Raw genomic sequence first — 22,515 nt, forward strand, 5'->3', positions numbered from 1 at the left:
AAAATTTGGGGTAAATAACTAAATACTCGGTTAACTAAGGCTTAATAAATATTGTAAATATTATTTTTTAAATATATTATACTCTTTTCAATTGTTGTGCATCTTATTAATATGTTACTATGTTTGCGATTGTTGAAGGGTGTAAAAACTTTTAATTTTTCAAAAATTTTACTTTTCATTTTTCTCTATCAAAATTAAAATTAAAATTAATAATTTTCCAGATAAATTTACTATTGAAATCCATTATTAAATTCAACATTGCCAAGAGAGATAGTTATCATTTCAAACATCATATTTATTCTAATACTGATTGTTTTGATTTATTTTTAGAATTAAAATTTTTAAAATACATTTTATATAAACATACGAAAAATAGTCCAATAACGTATTAAAATATATTAAAATGATAAATTCTAAAAAAAATCAAAACATAAATATTATTTGATTGATATTTAGAAATAAGAGAAGACCCTACTAAACTATAGTCTTATGCTCAAAAATGTGTTGAGATCATGGTTTCAAAAACTCAAACAGTCAAAGAATCGAAAATTAGTTCAGTTCCACCGTCGGTTTTCCCAGTTTTCCAAAACCAATTCAACTGATATGTGCATCTCAAATTTGAATAGCTCGTTCAAGTTGATACCCGGTTTTACCATGTGTTGAGATGCCTAGATTGGGTCTATTACTACAAACAACAAATTTAAACGATTTTGAAACAAATCTATTTAAACCTAAATGAGGTATTCAACAAAAACTATACTATTTAGAATTTTTATAAAAAAAAAAAAAAAAAAAAAAAATTAAAATAGTCTATCCATATGAAAAATCATTGTAGGAATGTAGCCATATTTTGCATGAATTTTATTTAACATACCAATAACATGCTTAATATTTCATGATTTTGGCATGATCATGATAGTATTAATACAATGAAATTAAACCAATAGAATTGGGGCTATATTTTGTAAAGATGTGTTTAGCAACAAAGTAAAAAAAAAAATAGAGTTTTGTGGAATGAAGCAGGTTAGTTTGCATAATTTGGTTGGAAAGAGTCATGTTTTTTTTTTTTTTTTTTTTTTTTTGCTAGGTGATTGCGGGGGCTAGAACCCCCAAGCATCACGACACCAGGGTACCTGGGTGCCAACAGGCTACTGAGGCCAATGGCGAGTTATGTTTGATATATACAATATCTAGTTATATAGTACACATTAGAATAATAACTGATGTATGTACAATTTTTTTGATTTATTGTAATGGTAAAGTGCCAGTTTTAAAAAAGAAATTATGAGTACGATAATTCTAAATAATAGTTATGAAAATTTTTGCACCAATAAACTTATTAATAAGGATGGCTACGAGATACTATTATAAATAAAAAATAAATAGAGATGGCAATAAGTTAAAGTAAGGGAATATCACATGGTAGGTAGTTTATCAGCAAAGTAAATTGGATGTATTTTATTATTGAGATGACTTTAATATATTAATAATGAGCTAAAAGAGAATTATGATTAAAAGTAAGAGTTAGAGAAAGCAAATATTTTAGAGAATGATAACAGAATTAAATTTTAAACATGAGAGTATAAAAATAATTAAAATATATATACACATTCGAGATAAAACAAGACGAGATAGGGCAAAAAAAACTCATGAGATAAGATAAGACAAAATGGAATAGGGCCAAAAGTACTCATGAGATTGAGGCATGGAAAAGACGGGATGGGACAAGAAAAATTATTTGTATTTATGAATTTTACGGTTGAGAATTTTACAATTGAGCGAGGCCTTTTTCTTTATGTTTTTTTAGTTGTATATATATATATATATATATATATATATATATATATTTTTTTTTTTTTTTTTTAATGTAAATGCAGCCCATTTGCACATCTAGTCACCAAAACTACAAATGAATCATGCTAGTATGCTATTATACTACAACACCCATATACAAAACTCTTCTAAGTTTCAATCTTTGATACTGAAGGATCAAAACAACCAAATCACATTCAATAATACATATACACTTTAATTAATTAATTCAATGAGACCAAAATGTGGAACTTGAATAAGATTGGCACTTGTTCATTGAGAGCAGCATATATATCTGCTTCAGGATAAGGTTTCTCCCCTTTAGATTTCAGAAACTTCAGACCCAGTTTTGTTGGCTCTGGGAATTTTATATGAACATGAATCTGCACGATCAGTTCATTAAAATTTAATTAATTAAAGGGCTAGCAACATACATGCATAAACATAGAAATTTAGGTACACAAACACAATTGACAATACCATGGGTGCATTCAGACACGCAAACATACATAACTTTGCTTTAAACATTCCTTTACAGTATTTTAGGAAGCAGGGACATGGACACAGTACGGGTACAATACGTTAATACGAACAATTTCTGAAAAATTATAACAAAAAACAGCTGTATGACATTAGTATGACACGAATACAACACAAATACAACATGAATACCACATTCTAAATAAAGTGTCCATACTTCCTAAATAGTAATAGTCATGTGAGCACCTACTTTCCCCCAAAAACACTGTAAAACAAGTACCCAATGTTTCTAGCGCTAACTCTGCAAACCAATTTCCAACCTTTCAGGTTTCACAAACCTCCTTCTCCTATGTAAACAGTATAATGTTTGAAATTCTGTTACAACATATTTACTTCTATTGGGAAAGGAAATGTTTCGTAAGCAATTATCATTATACACCTTTTTTTTTTCACTTTGCTATGAAAGCTAATTAAAAATTCTTCACTATTCAAATTTCAAAGATAACACTATTTCCTTTTTATACAATTACTATACCTTCATAAAAAGGTTTTTAAGAACAATTTTGCCGTTCAAGAAATTAATAAAGTTCATAGCATGGCCCAATAAGTGCCAATGCAATAAAAAATTGTAAACACAAAAACACCTTCAGAACGTGAGGAAAAAAAAAGAAGTAAAACATACTTCAATGAATTACTACAACGCAAAATAAGACCAATTTGTACTTCCAATCTTAATCTCTTTTTCACAAAAATTGCTGCTAGGAAAGAGAAAACGAGACTATAACAGCCATTATTCTAGTCTCTAGCTAATCTCGATCAACAAGACAAATCGTAGTGCTTAATTAATTCTTGCCCAAGACGAATTTATTTTGGTTCCATATTAGGAACAGTGACTTGTCAAGCATGTCTGTTTAAAAAGAATGGCTAATAAGAAAATCTAATAAATCTATGAATGTGGCACTGCACAATGCTTATTTTAATTTGATAGTTATTGCCACTTTGAGTGCTGATCCACCATATGTTCACAACAAGCACACTTATCAAAATTAATTAGCACCCTCCGTCTTTTTCAGCATTTTCTATCGGCAAGGATTATAAACTTTGCCAAACTTCCAAGGCTTTCAAAAGTTGCTTTCTTATTAAATCACAAGCCAATTTTCAACTTTTCAGGATTAATTTCACTTTCAACCTTCTCTTCTATTTAATTAAACAACCTTTCTCTGCTATGTAAACATCCTAATATGATACACTAAACCTTTTTCACTTTGCTATGAAGGCCATTTAGAAATTCTTCACTATACATTAATCATGACACTATTTTTTCTATTCATATAATTACTATATGTTAGAAACTGAAAGAATATGGACAGACACTCAATGTGAGCATGTCCCTCTATTTGCCTCAGATTGTAACATCTGAGTTATGGAGTAGTGGTATTGGACCGTTACACTACCCCACTAAGTCCACTATCCTACTCAATATTAATGGAGTGGTGTGTATATAAACACCAAAAATGGTACCCATTGAACAGTGAACGAATTCTACATTTCTCATAGTGTTTATAGAGTGTTGTGAGGCTCTTAGGTTATGAGTTATGTTTGCATCACTCTAGTAGTGTGCAACACCATCGGAGAAACGTTTTTGGTTTATGGATCATACAAACTGGAATTTAGAATGTATTTGTATAGCTAGTTTGCGTGGAGGCTAGCTCTAGACAGTATAGAACAATCTCAAAATTCCTGTGTGATCATCGGTTTAGGCCAAGAGACTATGCCAAAAAACCGATTACTTATATTCCGCTGCAAGTTTCTATTTCTTACACTATACATTCATAAAAAAAATTTATGAATGATTATGCATTTCGAGAATCAAAAATTGAAAAACTTTAACAAAGCCCAATATGAACCAATCTATATCTAATATAAGAAATGGATTTAGTTATATCATATAGAGGATGAACCATTTGTAAAAAGCACTAGAAATAAATTTTAACCACCCATTACATTATTTACAAAATATCTCACTTTATATAATAATTGAATGCAAAATGCATTATATTTCCTTAAAAAATAAAATATATATAATAAAAAAAATAAATAAATAAATAAAAAGCCTTGCAAAATTTAAAACACTTTCAAATAATAAATATAGATAGCTCAATTTAGAAATTTTAATATATTGTATCAATTGTCAACTATAGTTTGTTAAAAAATAATCACATCATTTTAGGAAAAATTTGAAACTAATACTTATAAGTCTCATCTACTATTTTCATTTTTTACTTAAAAACAATAAATCATCAATTTTTTTGCTCATTGCACAAGTTTGCAACTAGTGCCATATAAATAAATAAAATAAAAATCCCAGTAGAATATATTGCAATGAATTATTACAAAGAAAAATAAGACAAATTTGTACTTCCAATCTGATTCACCAATTACCAATCCTGATCTCTTTTTCCATGCTTATTTCCTTTTTATCAAACCCTAGCCAACCTCAAAATCAAAAGAAAAGAAAGTCCTATCAATATTCTATACATATAGATAGCAAGAAAACAAGAAATAACAAATCTTCTACATAGCAAGAAACCAAGAAATTGTTTCTTTTGTACCAACAAAAACATCATATACATCGTAGCCAAGCCAACCTTAGCCTTAGGTGACCCTTTTGGCACGGTTTCTTCTACTCATGTCCTCGATCGGATGCACATCTTTTCTGACCAATAACTCCAACATCTTGCTCTCAACCTTACTAGTCTCTTGTTGTTTTCTCAGCAAACGTAACAGACCAGCACCAACATCATACACTTCTTGACTCAACTTGTCGCTGAGAGCCTCCCATGCTGTGGTAATGATTTCAAAGATCACCATGTGCAACAAATCTTTTGCAGTATAATTGTTTTCTTTGCACAATTTTTTTTCTCTATTTTTTTGGATATATAAACCATGGTATTAAAACCACCCTGATTTCACCTCCTGTCCCTAAACACTACAAATGAATCAGGTTCTGTAATTGATTACAATCTTGGTATGCACTACTCTACTACAAGACCTATATACAAAACGCTCTTTTATAGTTAAAAAAAAAAAAAAAAAATTCTTCTCTTTTAACTTTCAATCTTTGATATTGAATTATCAAAACAACCAAATCACATATTCAATACATATGCATTTTCATTAATTCAATGACCTTGATTTGTCATCTGTATTTTGAGAGTTTTGCTTCTATTCTACCTCTGACAGTTCTCAAATCTGAGTTGTTTTTATTTGATTTTCTACTCCGTGATTTTCTTGACGTCCGGGACTTTCGTTGCTTCTGTTTACCACGGGACCCATCTGGCTTTTGTCGCATCCTTTCTAAGCGCTGACGACGAATCTCAGGATCTGCCCAGCCCTTTCCCCATTCTGTGAAAGTTGAATAAGATGTGCACTTGTTCATTGAGAGCAGCATATCTGCTTCAGGATAAACATCGAAAGTTTCATCCCCTTTAGATCTCAGAAACTCCAGTCCTAATTTTGTTGGCTCTGGGAATTTTATCTGAACATGAATCTGCACAAACAGTACTGTAAAAATTAACTAAATGAAGGGCTTGCAACATACATGCACACATAAGGAAACATAGGCACACAAACACAATACCACATGCATGGGATGCATTAAGACATGCAAGCATAAATGAACTTGTTTTAAACGTTGCTCTACAGTTTTAGGCAGGTGAGCACATATTTTCCCCGAAAACACAGTAAAACAAGTACTCAACTGTTTCTATCCCTAGTTGGAATTTGTGAGGGACAGACTTTTATGATCAACTACTAATTTTGGTTTTTAAAAAAAAAAACCTATAAGAATTTATGTTGTTGCATGACACAGATGACCAAATGTTTAGTACCCATATAATATTAGAAGACCAGACTTTATTTTTTCTTCCAGTGAAATGCAGGTGACTATTGGACCAGCAGCTGGTGAAAATTTCAGCCAAATCCTTAAGCCATGGTAGCTGAATTGTCCAAGTAATTCCCTGAGGATAAAACCTCCCAAGGTATTTGCCACTCCCATGATATAAATCGACTAAAATTTGCAGCAAACGTTATTTTCTGATTGTATATACCTTGTCATCTGCCTCTTGGATGTACCCTTTACCTTCCAGAATTCGGGCAAGACCTCGCCACCATAGCAGATCAGTTGTCACAAATTTTTGACACTACATGTAGTCAACACATTAAAACAATCAAATGGCAAAGAATTTGAAAAACGTGTTAGACAGTAAACATCATATCAAGAATCCAAGAAGCTGTGTGTGTGTGTGTGTGTGTGTGAGAGAGAGAGAGAGAGAGAGAGAGAGAATCACCAGCTCCCTTATTTTGCTGACATACGCTCTGAGATTCAACATTTCCATAGATCTCCGTTGCTTAATGTCAGTGCATGTAGTATCATCATATGAGTCATCCATGAAAGTGCTCCCCTGATATTCAACATACATCTCATTTTGGGAATAATAATAACTGTCAGCTCCAAGAGCACATGATATGTCCATCAACTACTTAGAATTTTGATACTCCAAAGTAATATTCTTGACAAGTTGGCAATCACTTCTTAAGATGGACTCATGCATTTAGTTTAATGAAATATAAATCCAATTGTAGAAAAATGTGTTCCAAAAAATACCAAGAATGATCAAAAACCCCCATCCATCATCAGATAGTCAAAAATAGTAATGTATAGCAGCTAAAATGCAGACTAATACCTAAAGAATAATAGAAGATTAGATCTTCCTACAACTTTTTTTATTTTTTTTATAAGAGATATCAACACAACTGAAATAATCATACATGATACTTACACAATTAGTAGCAATAACCCGTACTAAAAGATCCGCCTCCTCTTTCAAATTCTGCATTTGAGGAACTCCATCAGTGCACAGATCACACCTGAAAATGTAGAACAACATTAGATTGAGATTACTAACCATGACAATGTAGCAGACTAGCTAGTTGGATAATAACTATTGAGCTAGAGAAATCCTATGCCCACAACATTTTCACAACATTTTTCACAACAAATCTTATGTGGTAGGTTGTTACGGATTGTTATTGATGGGGTAGAAAAGTAAATATTAATTGTAAGTTCAAATTAGAACCAATAACAACTAACCAGCTATAATTTGTTGTGAAAATGTTGTGAACGTAACACCTCTCATTGAGTTAACCTCTATAAAATTGCTATTCCAAAAAAGAAATGATAATGGTAGATGAAAGTAATTTTTTTTTTCCTTTTGAGATGAAAGATAGAAATGAAAGTAATTAATACATACAAGAGACATGCATCATAACTAAAATCCTCTCCGAAGTACTCCACAAGTATCTTAGCCCGACAGCATGAAGTATTCATCCCATATCTGCAAGTATATCAAAATAATTTGTAATAAAATGTTCCTAAAAGTAAAAGGCAAACATGGCTTTAAGGAAATCTATTTAACATTAACCTGAAGCAATCAGATAGCATCTTATATGCTTGTTTTGTCTGATCTTCACTTCTTTTACTTGGCAAGAGTGACGGTACACGTGTTAGGTTTGCATATAGAGCTGCTTGGAAAAAACATAAACAGATTTTGCAGAAACTTTTAGAATTCATAATGACTATTCCAAAACGCATTTTGATTTTGCTTTGTATAACAGTTTACAACACACCATTCAATTATCTAAACTTCACAATATGAACAATTTCCCAAAAGGCAAGATATGGTGAAAAAGGAGTTTCAAAATTCCGGTGTTAAGCATAGAAAGCACTCATTGTATGCAAGTAAAAAAAAAATTGCAAACATTTTTTTATTGGTAAGCTACACATGCATCTTGCAAATTTTGAACTCATGACCTTTCCACCACCTGGTTTTCATAAGGGAAGGAGGTGTCATTTCATTTGAATTAGGCAACAACATACACTTCAAAAGCATAATTTATTACTCATTAAAAATTTAAAAATATAAAAAAAAGCTTACTGCAATCTGCTAATTTCCCATCCCTGCCAGCTCGACCTGCTTCTTGATAGTATGCCTCCAAACTCTGTAAGCAAATCAATGGTTAAAGCTCACAGAATCACACTACAAATACTGAAAAATTTTATAACCAGGAAAAAAATTAATAATTTTGGCAGGCACATCAGACATGCAACTTTCAACAAAGAAAAGTTCAATAATTGATATTTAGGAAATATGCAACAGTTAATGCATGGTCATTATAAATAAATATGCTTCTGCACTGGGAATATCTCATAGCAGGAAGGCCTGGAGATCATGAAACCCAGTAAATATGGCACTGGCAGCAAGATCAAACTTTAAAAAATAAAAATAAAAAAATCACCTGTGGCCAACCATAATGGATGATTCTTCGGACATTTGACTTGTCAATCCCCATTCCAAAAGCAATTGTTGCAACAACTACCTGCAGGTAGGAGAAAAAAAAAGTTGAGTACAAAATGAAAATTTCTATCTCCGTATTATTCTCATCAAATAAACTGGAGGAATGAAATAATAAAGAGATTGTGTTCTGTTGATTGATACAGCAAGAATAGGGATCAAAGATTAGTTTACATGAAACAGTATGGAATGCGAATGTCATAAGACCATAGACCAACCTCTCTAGATGAATTTTATTCAGTATTCAAGTTAATTTATATCAAAAAAAAAAAAAACTTAAACATTGCATTAATGACAAGAAAAGACAATATTTAAAATGGACAAGTCTGGTAGGACATAGAAAGGAGAAATCCATAATTTTCCTTTTAAAAAAAGCTAATAAAATGGATTACACTGTAGAAAAGAATGATTGCACATTATAACTCATGCAAAACATGATTAAGGCAGGCAAAGGCTAAACAATAACAAATAACAAGTCTGAAACAATTAAAACAGCCATTTTAGTAGCATCCACGGAGAGAAGGGTTAGGATTTCAAGTTGGAAAAGAAATAATATAGGGTACAGTATAAATAATCGACTGGAATTCAAGAAAAATAGCTAGCTGAAATTCTCAACAGCAATGTATATTTGGAACCAAAATAATGGAATCAAATACTTGTTTGAGAAGGAAGTCTTGCTGCTCTTCTAGATCAAATATTTTAGTAAACCAAACTTCAATAAAATATAAGCAGCCTCACAATCAGGTAGTACAGAAATACACACCATAGGCGGTTTTAAATTAAAGTAGGCTTAAATATGCTGCTGGTCCTCAACTTTTGGGAAGTTTTCATTTTAGTACTCAACAAATTTAGTGTTTCATTCACGCCCTTACTGTCACCTAACTGAAGGAAATTGCTGACAAAACTAATGGAATGCTTATGTGTCATTTATTATAATAAAAATATATTTAGTGGCACTTAAAAAACATCAGCATCTTAATGGAAAAAAAATCTTCATTCCTCATTTTTGAAGGGGGAAAGAGAAGAACAAAATGATTCAAAAAACCATCCCCACTTTCTTTTCCTTCACTTTCTTGGCAACCTGACAGATCACACACGCTCTCTCTTTGGATCTCATTCTCTCTCTTTCCAAACTCAATCCCCTCACTTGTTTCTCTTATACCCTCTATCTCTACAACTCAGCTCATATTCAATTCTATCACAGCTCACTCTTCCTCATCATAGCCACAGCCCTCCACTTCTAAGGTTTATCATATGACCACAAAGGCCTCGCCCTCATCCAATTCCTTCACTGCAAGTGACAATATCAACTCTCTTGTTTCCTCCGCCAAAGCTGAAAGAGCTGATTACTCTGCCATTGAAATTCTCTCTCCTTAACACCGCCTCAAGGTCATTTTTTTGGTAAAACTACCTCATGGTCATACTCTGATAATACCATTTCTTTTTCTTTCCTTTTTTTTTTCTTGTTTTTTATTACATAGTTTGGTAGCTGAGAAAATGTGGAAAAAGGAAAATAAGTTATGGTCTGTTTAGGCAGAGAGAAAACCTAGGTAAGAGAAATGCGAAGTTTGGATCTTGTAATCAAGAAATTCAAATGACTCAGAAATATATATAATTGTAAGTTAGGCTCATTTGAGTGGAAATGGAATCAGATGATTTTTGTTTTGAGTTCAGCAAATTTATTCTTTATTTCTCACATTCTCAAAACCATACAGAAAGTGGCTTTCTTAGTTTGCGTTGTATGGTAGTAACTATAGTGTTTAAGTATGCAATAGACAACACAAAGAGCTGGATGGGGTTTCATGGGAGGGGATTGATTTGTCAGGTAGGTGACAGTAAGGACAGGAATGAAACACTGTTAAAAGATTAAGGACTAAAATGAAAAATGAAATTTGTTGAGCACTGAAATGAACACACCAAAAGGTTGAAGACTAAAAGCATATTTAAGCCTCTAGATTAATATAAGTGAAAATTTTATAACAAAGACACTGTTTACACACAAATAGTAGTAAGTACTCCTTGCAGAAAAGTCTACTGATTGTGGAAACACATGCTTTATTCCTCTAAAGGTGAGAAAAGACAAAACTAAAACAATAAAATTATTAATCCAAACTAAAGTTTGAATCTCATCTAATTAACCTCTTTCAGTTAACTAAAGAAAATCAGTAATTCCACTTAGATCAAGTAAAGGGCTAAAAGTTATATTTCCAATCCACTAATATCTAGTTTCTGATTTGGACAGCAACTTGACTCTTAATAGGTAAAAGATAGATGAAAAAAGTGCATTTTAACTCAGAAAATACACTCATAAACTACATATGACATATATACATCTATCTTTTTTTTGATGAGTAACATATATACATCTATCTAGTTGTTGATAAATAACATATGACATATATATATCTATCTAGTACATGCATTAAAATAACCCAATGGCCTAAAATCAAACACAGTATATAGAAATCTAGTTATGTATCAGAGTGTCTATGCATATGCACATGCGCTCACACACAAAAAAGCCTTATGCATTTTCAGCATCTTCCATGAAAAGCTAAAATCCTTACCTCTAAAGTATTTTCATGAAATTCCTTGTGAACCCGCCGTAAATGTGATTTTGGCAACTGTGAGGAAATAAGGCCATATTAGTTCAATACCAAATGTATAAAATTTTAGGCAAAAATTCAATTTAGTCCCTCACAATGAGTCAATTTGGCCCTTCCATCCAAATCTGTTAACAAACAATAACATTTAAAGATTCTTCTTTTATTAATTATTTAAATAAAAGCATTCATGAGATGCGCCATTTACTATATCTTGTTATGTGATGCGTATTATTTTAAAATTAATATATAAAAAAAAATGTAAAATGGCTCCATTTGCTTACAGATTTGGACAGAAGGACCAGACTAAAAGTGAGGGACTAAATTGACAAAAATTAAATCTAGTAAAAATTCCATAATTGAATTTTTGCCAACATTTTTATAGGAGAAAGTAATCTACATGCTACTGGTGAGAATGTTACACAAATGATATGATATGTAAAAATTAATGAGAAGCTTAGTAGGACAACTAGGTCAAAAAGTTTCAAAATACTACCATTAGCAAGCCGGTGGAGGAAATTGGTGAAAAGGAGGGCTGTTTTAGAAAGCTAAGTTGCTAAGAGAAAAGAAAGAACGAACTAGCTCTTCAAGAGTCACACTATTGGAATAATGCCTCACAAGTAGAGATTTCTAGGATTCAATTTCAACTAATTACAATGAGGGCAGCCTTGCTTATTTATAGTTACATAAGCAAGCTTTTGATTGGTTAGGAAGTTAGTTACAAGAACCTACCATGCAGCTGCCATTTGATTGACCAAAGCCTAACAAAGTTCTCTAACTAACTGATAGGCTATTGCATTTATCACTAACAACCTATCAAATACTAACTTTCTGTTACAAGTGATAAAGGCTATTACAAGTAAAAGGATCTACTTATCATACAACATAAGATCATAGGAAACTAATGATTGTTCTTGCTGGACAGTGACAAGTAGTAACAGCTAGCTTTTAAAATGAACTGCATCACAAGCGGGGTTATGAAAGTACATTAAAAACAGGAAAGTTGCTAATGCAGATATCCACTTGATTTCCCTTTCAATTGGCATTTCATCACCCTTGTGGATTCAACAATTAGTCAAGTTTCTGCAGTATATTGTAATGGCAAACCTAGATAAATCATAATTTTGAATTTTTTAAGAAAACCCAGGTTCAGAAATATGGGAAACACAAGATAATGTCAAAAGAATTCCTGTTGGGCTAAGAGGTTGGTTAAGTGACCACACTTGCTAGTAAGTTGGGAATAAACTCTAAAATACAATGCATATAAATAAACTTCTAGTAATTGTCAAAAAATACCGATGCATTATAAGCAGCTGCCTTCACACCAAAACCACAAAGAAATTTTGCGATTTTCAATGTTTCTTTTCTAGTAGGAACATATATGATGGTTGGACCTTGTTCTAAGGGCTCATGCAGAAGTCTTAATCTTTCTTCTGGTTTACTTGGTGGATCAATTGTCTCAGATAACCCTCTCATATCCCCTTCCTCCCAAGAAGATTGTCCATAGAATTCACCAAAGGCAACTGCAAGAATAAAAGTGATTGAGATATTGAACAAAAAATCATCAATTAGCCATAATCTTGAAATTTTGTTGATAGAACATTAATAAATGACCAAAGAATAAAGCATAAGAATGGAAGACAAAATTCAAAGGTTTGTACCATCCCAATCATCCACACTCTGAAATACGTCAACATCATTTTCTAAATATTCAACTGACATCTCTTTTCCCTTTGAAGCAGTCAAACCATTTTCCTCCATTGAATCTACTTCATCAACATCTCCACCAGTATAGGAATCCTCAATTTCGTAACTATCAGAGCCATAAGATGTATCATCTAATTCTTCTGAGGTGATAGTCTGTTTCTTCTCACCAGTCTTTCTCTTTCTGACATATATGTCTATCAATTCACTGAAATCCTTTGCATAGGAAGCTGGTGAAGATGTTCTACTATGTTTTACCTGTAAATGGCAGCAAGTGAATTGTTGATATTTCTTCAGTGACAAGTAAGGATAAAGTATAATTTAAAAAAAAAAAAAAAAAAAAAAGATGATATGGAAATTATGAAGAAATTATGAGTTCAATCTAATAATTATTCAAAAAGAGTCCATTAGGAAACCCTTGAAACCATCCTCTAGCATAGTAAAATCCTAATAAAAATTGCATAGAAAGGACCAATCTGGAAAAGACATATCTCCAATAACATAATGAAAATGGAACATAAAAGAATAATATAAAAATCTCACCGAAAACCGAAGATTTGGCCTAAAAAATGAAGTAATAACAATTTTTGTTTCCTTTGACATGCACAGCGATTTAAGAATATCTTCCCGAACCCGAATTGTGGCAGTAGCAGTCAAGGCCATCAGTGGTATATCATATTTTAAGAATTTTAAATTGCAAGCACTGAAATTCTCCCGCAACACAGATAGTCGCCTGAAACATTTAAATGTGTAAGTCAAACAATTGCAAGTTTGCAACAACTCTAATCGTCTAGTACAAGAACTAGGTTGAAGAACCTCAGAGAGTGGACATTAAAACTTCAAAGGCACAGCAGATTCAAGCTGGATATTAAAGGCTCAAAGTGAATTATAAACTAAAAAGAGAAACAGTCTGAAACTAAATAGATACAAGACTTCTTCTTATTATCTTATTGAAAACATTGCAAGCAGGGTTTTCCAGGTTGAATTAAGTTAACTATGATTAGTCTCTCCTGAATTTCATTTGAACCAAATGCATGGCTAAGCCATTGGTTATTGATAATATATATTCACCAGTAGTGAAGTAATAAAATCAAACCACTGCTGTGAAATATAGATGTACAGTCATCCAGAATGGGAAGCACAAACCTGTAATCAGGCCGAAAATCATGACCCCACTTGGAAACACAATGGACTTCATCAATGGCAAACAAAGCAATTCCACGACCTTCTGCAAGCCTCTGAAGTGGTTTTATCAATCTACAAACATATGGTTTCTTTATTCTACTTGAAACAAAAAACATAAATACCTCCATACATACATATGTCTATACACACACAAACACACACATGCACGCACACACCCACACATATATATATGTATAAAAAATGATATCTTAAAGAGGAAAGCAATAGAGAATTTGATTTTGAATATGATCTGGCAGACGAGTATATTGGCCTAATTAGGTGATGAGGATCCATAGAGCCAGCCCCAATTTAATTGGTACCAACACTTAGTTGACTTTGAGTTTGACTTTTAAGAAATTAAAAACATGTTCCTCAGTAAAACACAAGTCACATGGTATGTCATCTACCTTAAAACTGTCTCTGGACAAACATATACAATGCTATACATGCCTCTCATTGCTTTCTGTTCCACAGTACTGTCAGGTTGCCCAGAACCAAGAAAGCAAGCAGAGACCCCGTGTTTTGCTAGCTTTAAGCATTGATCATGCATCAAACTAATCAAGGGTGAAATCACCACTACAACTTTCCCTGTTAATAACGCTGGAATCTGGAAACACAATGATTTCCCTGTAGAAAGTTATCATGTCCAACTAATTAGAGCCCAACAAAACTATATAATGTGTACATGTACAGACAGCAATATATTTTTAATAAAATAAATAAAAACATTACCAGACCCTGTGGCAGCAAGGACAAGACAATCTTGATGAGCTAACCAAGCAGCCAAGGCTTCCTTCTGGAAATTCTTCAAGGATGAATACCGGAAATGCTTTTGCAAGAGACTGACAACTTTCTTCTCCCAATCTGATGCAATGTCCAACTCCCAAGGGCAGTCAACTGGAAATAATTCCGACATAGTTTCCAGGTTACAATGCATGCCAGAAAGATCTTCCTTATGTTCTTCCACAGGAACCAATGCATCAGGTGGAAAACCAGTCCTGCGTTTTTTAGGTCTAGCTGTGGATTGGAAATGGTCCAGTATGCTCGACTGTCGTAGTTGACCTGAAGAAGGTAAGGAGGACAAGGTTCTTTTACCTAGATTGTTTTCATTGCTTGTGGAACATCTAGAACTACTAGATGCACCCCAACTATTTCTATGAGAATAATTTGAGAGATACTCCAGAGCATCATCAAATGATGGACCCACTGCTTTTACAGCTTCCAAGACAGAAGAATTCTGAAATCCCATCTCAATCAGTTTTGCAATGACTTCATCAGAGGATAGGCCATTTCCATCCATGGTATGAAAATGCTCTCTAGGGAAAAGAAAAAAGGGAAATTAACATCAATAAGAGGATTGATTGAGGGAAAATTAAAGATAGCTCAAGTACTAATTATCAAGAAAATCAAATAGCTACCCAAACTTGTACTTTGTATACATACACTAAACAATGACAACATTTAATTTCCTATTAGCTTCATAGCAAGTATAACCCAACACCAATTTCAAGTCAGTGACAATATAGGATATTTAGACCTACTCATATATGCCTGTAAAGTATAAACCTAACTCTATAAGAGGTATAGCCACAATCAGAGTTGAAAACCCAAGAAATAACTCCATTGAGAGGGGGGGTGGAAGAACTAAAATAAAAGAAAACCCAAAGGCTAAAGATTTAAGGCATAAAACCAAAGCATTGTAATACAGCATAATTGTCTCTTTGCTAAACCAAGTCTTTTGTGTTCATTTTATTTTTAAGGCATTAAAACAGAAAAACAACCTTAGATGTGACATTCCAAGATTTATATTTTGTTCTTTACCGCAATTTACTTAGCAACCAAACAGAAAGTCAGCAAAACCCTTTTAAACAGTCAACTCAGCAAATCATAAAAAATTGATCAAAAAAAATAGAAACTGCTACATGAAAACAACCGAGTACACAATTTCTTAAACTCCTCTGATGGTGAAAAGTCTAAGGTTATAAACACTCAACCTTTTTCTTTCCTTCATTTTCTCAACTACCAAATAACCATAACAAGAAAAAATCATCCATTCTCATTCCAATAAGTCAGCCATTCTAAATTCCATTCATCAAATTACTGAGAGATAAATATAAAAATTTATTCAGGACAACATAAAAGAAAAAACTAACCAAAAAATGGCAAAACTACTTCCATGCCATAAAACAAGCAAACATATAAGATTACCATCATTTATATCCTGCTCTTTTAGTCAATTTTCTTAGCAAACAAACAGAGAGTCAGGTAACCCTTTTTGAACACAAATATCACAAATATACAATCAAGCAAAAAAACAGTCCTACAACATGAGAAAAAAAAAAAAAATCAACTTGAGTACCCAATTTCCCAAAGTCAAACATCACGAACATTTTTCATTCTCTCTTCCTTCATTTTCTCAACAACCAATCAACACTGTATCACCCAGAAAAAAACTACAACACCAACAACTAACTTCGATTCCTCAACTAAAATTCATAATTTCCCAAAACAATGCCATCTACATTTTTTTTTTTTTTCATTCTAGTTTCTATTTATTTTTTCCTTCATTTTCTCAGCAACCAAACAATGCCATAACACAAACAAATAAGAGATAAAATAAATAAATAAATAATTCGTCCATTCCCATTCTAATTACTAAAGCATTTAACTTTTCTAATATATGAAAATAGAGATCAATATAAAACAAAACCAAACAATGCCATAACACTCCCAAAAATAAAATCTAAATAAATAAAATCTAAATTGAAATGTAAATCATAAAAATTCAAAAACAGGCACAATTATGAGAGAGAGAGAGAGAGAGAGAGAGAGATTTCTGACCTATCGATGAAGAAATGAAACCCTAAAAATACAGAGCTGTTAATTAGAGAATTTGAGCTCTCTCTTAGGGTTTACAAAATTGAAAGATAATGGGAAGCTACGACTACGAGCTTGAGTAAAAATGTCAAATTATGAACAATTTCCGCCAAATCAAATTCCCGCCAGAATTTGGGGATTTTATATTTTTACTGCTTGGCAAAAGAGAAGGGTTTTTGTACAATTTTCAATCGTTTTCGATTAAAAACCAAAACGACGTCGAAGGGTAGGTCTTGGAAGCCAGGTAGGAGCTCAGAATTTCGGGTCCATTTTTTTTATGGGCCAAGGATAAGGCCTGCTAAAGTTTATGGCCCAAAAATAAAAAGGTCCACTATAGCATTGCAAATTACTTTTCAGTTTTCTCTTTTTCATTTTTTACGGTTATAAAATGGTGGTAAACTAAAGTTACAACCTTACTCAATAATACAAATATTACTATATATTTTAAAAATCTAACCATTGAATTACATATTCTTTACGCTCTTAATACACAAATCAAATTTTGTGCCAATTGGATATTATTTACTATATGATCTCTAAGTTTATGTTTTATGCATAATTTTAAACTACAAAACTTACAATTTAAACAATTTATTGATGACATATCTATCGATCTTTAGTTTTCTAAAAATTTTGCAAGTATGGAGAATATAAGAAAAATATGTAATCTAATGGTGGATTTGTCAAAATTCACCTCTAATAAAAAGATATTGAGTAAGGTTGTAGTTTTAGGCTACAACCAATTTTGTAACTAATTTTTTTTTTTTTTTTTTTTTTTTTTTTTTTGCTATCAGGTTAATCATATCAATATCATGGTGTGTAAGGTCTAAACAAAAGTTTAGTAACCCAACCTAATAAAAACTTTTTGTCACAAATTATTCTTCTTCCTTTTGTGTTTGTATTTATAGGTTAATGATAAGTGCTCAAGCATTAATGGAAGTAGTTGCAAATGCATAGAAAAATTTAAAAAAAAAAAAATTTAAGAGAAATGCTATGTCCACAACATTTTTATAACAAATCATATGTGGCAGGTTGTTACAAGTTGTTATTAGTAGGGTATAAAAGTAATTTCAATGGTAAGTTCAAATTAAAACCAATAACAACTAACCAACTATGATTTGTTGTGAAAATATTGTGGACGTAATATCTTTCTTTCTTTTATGAAGTGAAAAATGAAAATAGCAAATGAGATTTATATGTGTTAGTCTCAAACCTTTTTTAAAATGATGTAATTATTTTCTAACAAAATATAGTTCATACAATATATTAGATTTTCAAAACTAAGCTATCAATATTTTTAGGTAATATGTAATGGGAGGGATATGGGGGCATGGAGTTTATAGGATAGGTTGGAATCTATATATATGGTATCAACAAAAATGCAGCATTCAGCTCTAGCTTTAAATTTGATTTATGGTGATATAAACCTTTTCACATCTCATCATCAGCATATGGGCTCATGACAGTAGCAATTACAATGTGCTCCACATCACAATTGACTATTGTTTTTTGGATGAATGAAAAGATTTCATTAATGAAACCTTTAACTACAACAAGCTGGTTAAGCAAGCAACAAAAACAGACCACTAACCAAGCACAACTAATTGCTTAAAAAGCAGTTCAGCCTCAACAACCACCCAGACCTACAACTTCAAATTCATCAAATGTCAGGCCTTCTAATGCTTCAGCTGGTGGTCATAGTGAGACATAAGACATTTTCCCTCTACAATAGTCACATGTTAAACCTTCTATGGCCAACTCTACAGGTTTACCAATGAATCTAGCTACCCCAGATATTAGCTCAACCCAAGATTCTTCACTAACCCAATGTCCCCAAACTCCATGCAATAACAAACAGGAGAAACAAACATTTGAATCTTCTTCAGACTGTCAGAAAAGTTTCAAGCCCCCTCCTCCTCCACCTCCACCCCCATCTGTGACATATTTTCCTTCATCTCAAACCTTTCCAATATCATCAAACACTCCATCTTGTATTCCACCACCACCACCACCACCACCATGTCCACCTCCTCGTTTAAAAGGAAAAAATAACTCTACCAAAGGCCCACCCATTCCACCTCCACCCCCATATGTGACATATTTTCCTTCTTCATCTCAAACCCCCCCAAAATCATCAAAAGCTCCATCTTCTATTCCACCACCACCATGTCCACCTCCTCTGTCAAAAGGAAACAACAACTCTGCCAAAGGCCCACCTCCTCCACCATCTCGACTGCCTCAATCTACTTCATTGGGGAAACATGCAGCTCCATTACCAAAATTGAAGCCATTCCACTGGGACAAGGTAAAAGCTGCCCCTGATCAACCTATGGTGTGGGATATGCTGCCACATTCATTTAGGTAAGTTGCTTTAGCATTACATTCTTAACAATGTTAGGATACTAAAATTTTTACTACATCAGTCCTACAAACGCCCAAAAAAAAAAAAAAAAAACTATTTATTTTATGTTGTTGAAGTAGTACAAATCACAATAATTGTCACATCATTTTATAAGCCTTTGTAGTAAGATTGGTGATAGCTTTAGAATTTTTCGTACGTTTCTTTGGCTACAATATATTTCTTCTCTTTCTGTGTAATTGAACATATTATGAATCACAAAACAGGTTGGACTAGGAAATGATTGGATCACTTTCTGGAGACAATTTAAAAACTCTTTCTGTATAATTGAACATATTATGAATCACAAAACAGGTTGAACGAAGAAATGATTGAATCACTTTTCGGAGACAATTTAAAAAACTCAATGAAGAGTGATGAAGCAAAGAAGAAGACTCCTCCAAGCAAGCATGTCTTTGAGCCAAAGAGACTACAGAACATAAGTATAGTGTCAAAAGCCTTGAATGTGACTGCTGAGGAAGTATGTAAAGCACTAATACAAGGTATAAATTAGCTTTAAAAAATAAGCAATTGTGATTGAGTGCCTATTTTTCCACATTGTGAGAACGAAGTTGTGAGGAGCATGGAATAACAATAAATGTGAACTAAAACACAGTTATTATATATGCCCCATAAATTATTTTGAGATGTGAATTCTAAGCAAATCACTTATGTTAGAATTGGACTTTCTAGTTTCAGCGTCAGTTTTTAAAGATTTTTGGTCAAGACAATAATGAAGAAGGATGGCTCCTGTCCTGTAGTCCTGTACTTCCAGCAAATGGATTATAGATTACAAATTACTAAAAAGGTTCTCATCACTTTGAGAACAGGATCCCTCTCCAAAAGTTAAGGTTTTCCAGCATATGGAGAGAGGCCATTGCAAGATCAGGATTTTATTTCTTGTATATCCGTGTGTAGACATGGTTTTCTATAGACCTTTGAATTTGTGATGTTTAATCTAAACCATGAAATGGATCCCTCCCAAAGGGAAATGATCATTCCATAACTTTTGAGGAGAGAGAATATATCTCCAACAAACAATTCATGGTGTTATATCAAGTACAAGTGCAGACATACTCATGCCATCACCTGATTATAATTTTTATCAAATGGTGGGAAGCAGGGAAAGGATTGGGTTTGCAACAACTGGAGGCATTGGTAAAGATGGTACCTACCAAGGAAGAAGAGGCTAAGCTCTCTAGCTATGAAGGAGACATTAATGAACTGGAGTCTGTAGAGAAGTTTTTCAAAGAAATACCATTTGCCTTTCTTCGAGTTGAAGCCATGCTTTACAGAGAAACTTTTGAAGATGAAGTGATTCAATTCAGGAAATCTTTTTCAATGCTAGAGGTAACCATCAATCATAAACATATCGGTTTTGATCAAAACCAACATTTCTAATACAATGATCACTTTGACTCTGATTTATGTTGTTACTAGGAGGCCTGCAAGGAACTCAGATCAAGCAGGCTTTTCTTAAAGCTACTTGAAGCCGTGCTCAAAACAGGCAATCGTATGAATGTTGGAACTAGCAGAGGAGGTGCTAGAGCATTTAAGCTTGATACCCTCCTTAAACTTGCTCATGTGAAAGGCACTGATGGGAAAACTACCTTACTCCACTTTGTTGTTCAAGAAATACTCTTGTCTGAGGGAATTAGAGTTTCAGATAGTATTATGGGGGTTGAACAGAGTGAAGAAGATTACAGAAGAATGGGTCTTGATCGTGTTTCTGGTCTGAGTACAGAACTCTCCAATGTGAAAGAGACAGCTACGATTGACTTGAATGTTCTTGCAAGCTCTGTCTCAACCCTATCAGATGGATTGGCCACACTGCAACATCTAGTACAAAAGGACTTGTGTATGGATGAACAAAATGGAAACTTTGTCAACTCAATGAGATCCTTCATAAATTATGCAGAGAAAATTCTGAAAGACTTGCAGGGAGAAGAAGATAGGGTCCTAACACATGTCAAAGAAATTACTGAGTACTTTCATGGAGATGTGAGCAAACACGAAGACAACCCACTTCGGCTATTTGTCATTGTGAGAGAATTTCTGGGCATGTTAGATCATGTTTGCAAAGAGCTTAGAAGCTCTTAAGCTTTACACTGTCCAAATTCTCTGGCACCATTCTGGTAGGTTAAATTGCTTGGTGTGTTTAAAAGATACAGCTCATCACCAATCAGTTTGTAAGTTTATTTATTTATTTATTCATGTGGAGCTTTAAACCATGCAGATTGAATTGCTTGCATGCTCTAAACAATTGATCCGGGGTTGTTGGGTTGAGTTGAGTAGAGTAGACTGAAATCTTATTTGGGGATATGTAATAACAAATAACAGCATATTCAATTAGCTAAATGCAGATCTAAATTAGAAATTAACACATGTTACTGCTTGGAAAGAAAAACCAGACTATAACAGTCATTATCCTAATCAGCAATGTCAACTAGACTATTCTACTATTCTAGTACTTAATCTTACCCAAGACAAATTTATTTTGTTTCCATACAGGGTCAGTGACTTGTCAAGGACATGTCTGAATAAAAAGAATGTCCAGGAAGATTCAACCAAAAAATCTATGTATACGGCACAGCACAATGCTTATTTTTACTTTTTAGTAGATAATTTTCGCCACTTTGTTTACTGATCCACCATATTTTCACAACAAACACTCGTATCAAAATTAGGACCTTACCTATTGCAAAAATTTCTTTCTCAAGGCAAGAATTACACACGGTTAAATGTTTCAAAAGCCAATTTCCAACCTTCTCCCCAATGTGAACATTCTGAAGTTTTTTTAGAAAGCTTGACATTCTGTTACAACTTACAACATATTTACTTCTATTTGGAATGGACTCATAAGCATCCTCATATGATACACTAAATTGTTTTTGAATTCGCTATGAAAGCTTTTAAAAATACTTCAATATATGAGTACTACACTATTTCTCCTTATACGCTTAAGTACTAATCTTGATCTCTTTTTCCAGGTTCTAGTTATTGTCCAACCATTCGAGAGCTTCTTTCAATCTTCTCCTTATCA

General features: G+C 32.9%; 2 protein-coding genes across 2 annotated transcripts; one reads left to right on the forward strand and one right to left on the reverse strand.

The window, feature by feature from the left end:
* Window positions 1-4,695: 4,695 nt before the first annotated feature.
* LOC126716970 (ATP-dependent DNA helicase Q-like SIM) lies at window positions 4,696-17,254 on the reverse strand. Its single transcript, XM_050418044.1, has 16 exons — window positions 17,039-17,254; window positions 14,930-15,513; window positions 14,605-14,824; window positions 14,159-14,269; window positions 13,556-13,745; window positions 12,970-13,270; window positions 12,605-12,831; window positions 11,273-11,329; window positions 8,650-8,730; window positions 8,289-8,352; window positions 7,776-7,875; window positions 7,605-7,688; window positions 7,134-7,221; window positions 6,642-6,755; window positions 6,402-6,494; window positions 4,696-5,842 (listed from the first exon to the last, which is right to left on the reverse strand). The coding sequence occupies exons 2-16, from the start codon at window positions 15,495-15,497 to the stop codon at window positions 5,492-5,494; spliced, it is 2,649 nt and encodes an 882-aa protein (XP_050274001.1). The 5' UTR covers window positions 15,498-15,513; window positions 17,039-17,254; the 3' UTR covers window positions 4,696-5,491.
* Window positions 17,255-18,722: 1,468 nt separating this feature from the next.
* Window positions 18,723-21,703, forward strand: LOC126716971 (formin-like protein 11). Its single transcript, XM_050418046.1, has 4 exons — window positions 18,723-19,435; window positions 19,788-19,975; window positions 20,596-20,822; window positions 20,913-21,703. Exons 1-4 carry the CDS (start codon window positions 18,825-18,827, stop codon window positions 21,570-21,572), a joined length of 1,686 nt encoding a protein of 561 aa, XP_050274003.1. The 5' UTR covers window positions 18,723-18,824; the 3' UTR covers window positions 21,573-21,703.
* Window positions 21,704-22,515: the final 812 nt, after the last annotated feature.

The sequence above is a fragment of the Quercus robur genome, chromosome 3, assembly GCF_932294415.1.
Source record: "Quercus robur chromosome 3, dhQueRobu3.1, whole genome shotgun sequence".
In the NCBI taxonomy this organism is placed as follows: domain Eukaryota; kingdom Viridiplantae; phylum Streptophyta; class Magnoliopsida; order Fagales; family Fagaceae; genus Quercus; species Quercus robur.

Coding starts and splice junctions, on each gene's coding strand:
- LOC126716970 (XM_050418044.1), bottom strand. CDS start 15,497: ATGGATGGAAATGGCCTATCCTCTGATGAAGTCATTGCAAAACTGATT. Junction 8,353..8,649: donor TCCATTATGGTTGGCCACAG/GTGATTTTTTTA, acceptor ATTTGCTTACAG/AGTTTGGAGGCATACTATCA. Junction 7,876..8,288: donor TGGGAAATTAGCAGATTGCA/GTAAGCTTTTTT, acceptor TTTTCCAAGCAG/CTCTATATGCAAACCTAACA.
- LOC126716971 (XM_050418046.1), top strand. CDS start 18,825: ATGGCCAACTCTACAGGTTTACCAATGAATCTAGCTACCCCAGATATT. Junction 19,976..20,595: donor ATGTAAAGCACTAATACAAG/GTATAAATTAGC, acceptor GGTGGGAAGCAG/GGAAAGGATTGGGTTTGCAA. Junction 20,823..20,912: donor AATCTTTTTCAATGCTAGAG/GTAACCATCAAT, acceptor TGTTGTTACTAG/GAGGCCTGCAAGGAACTCAG.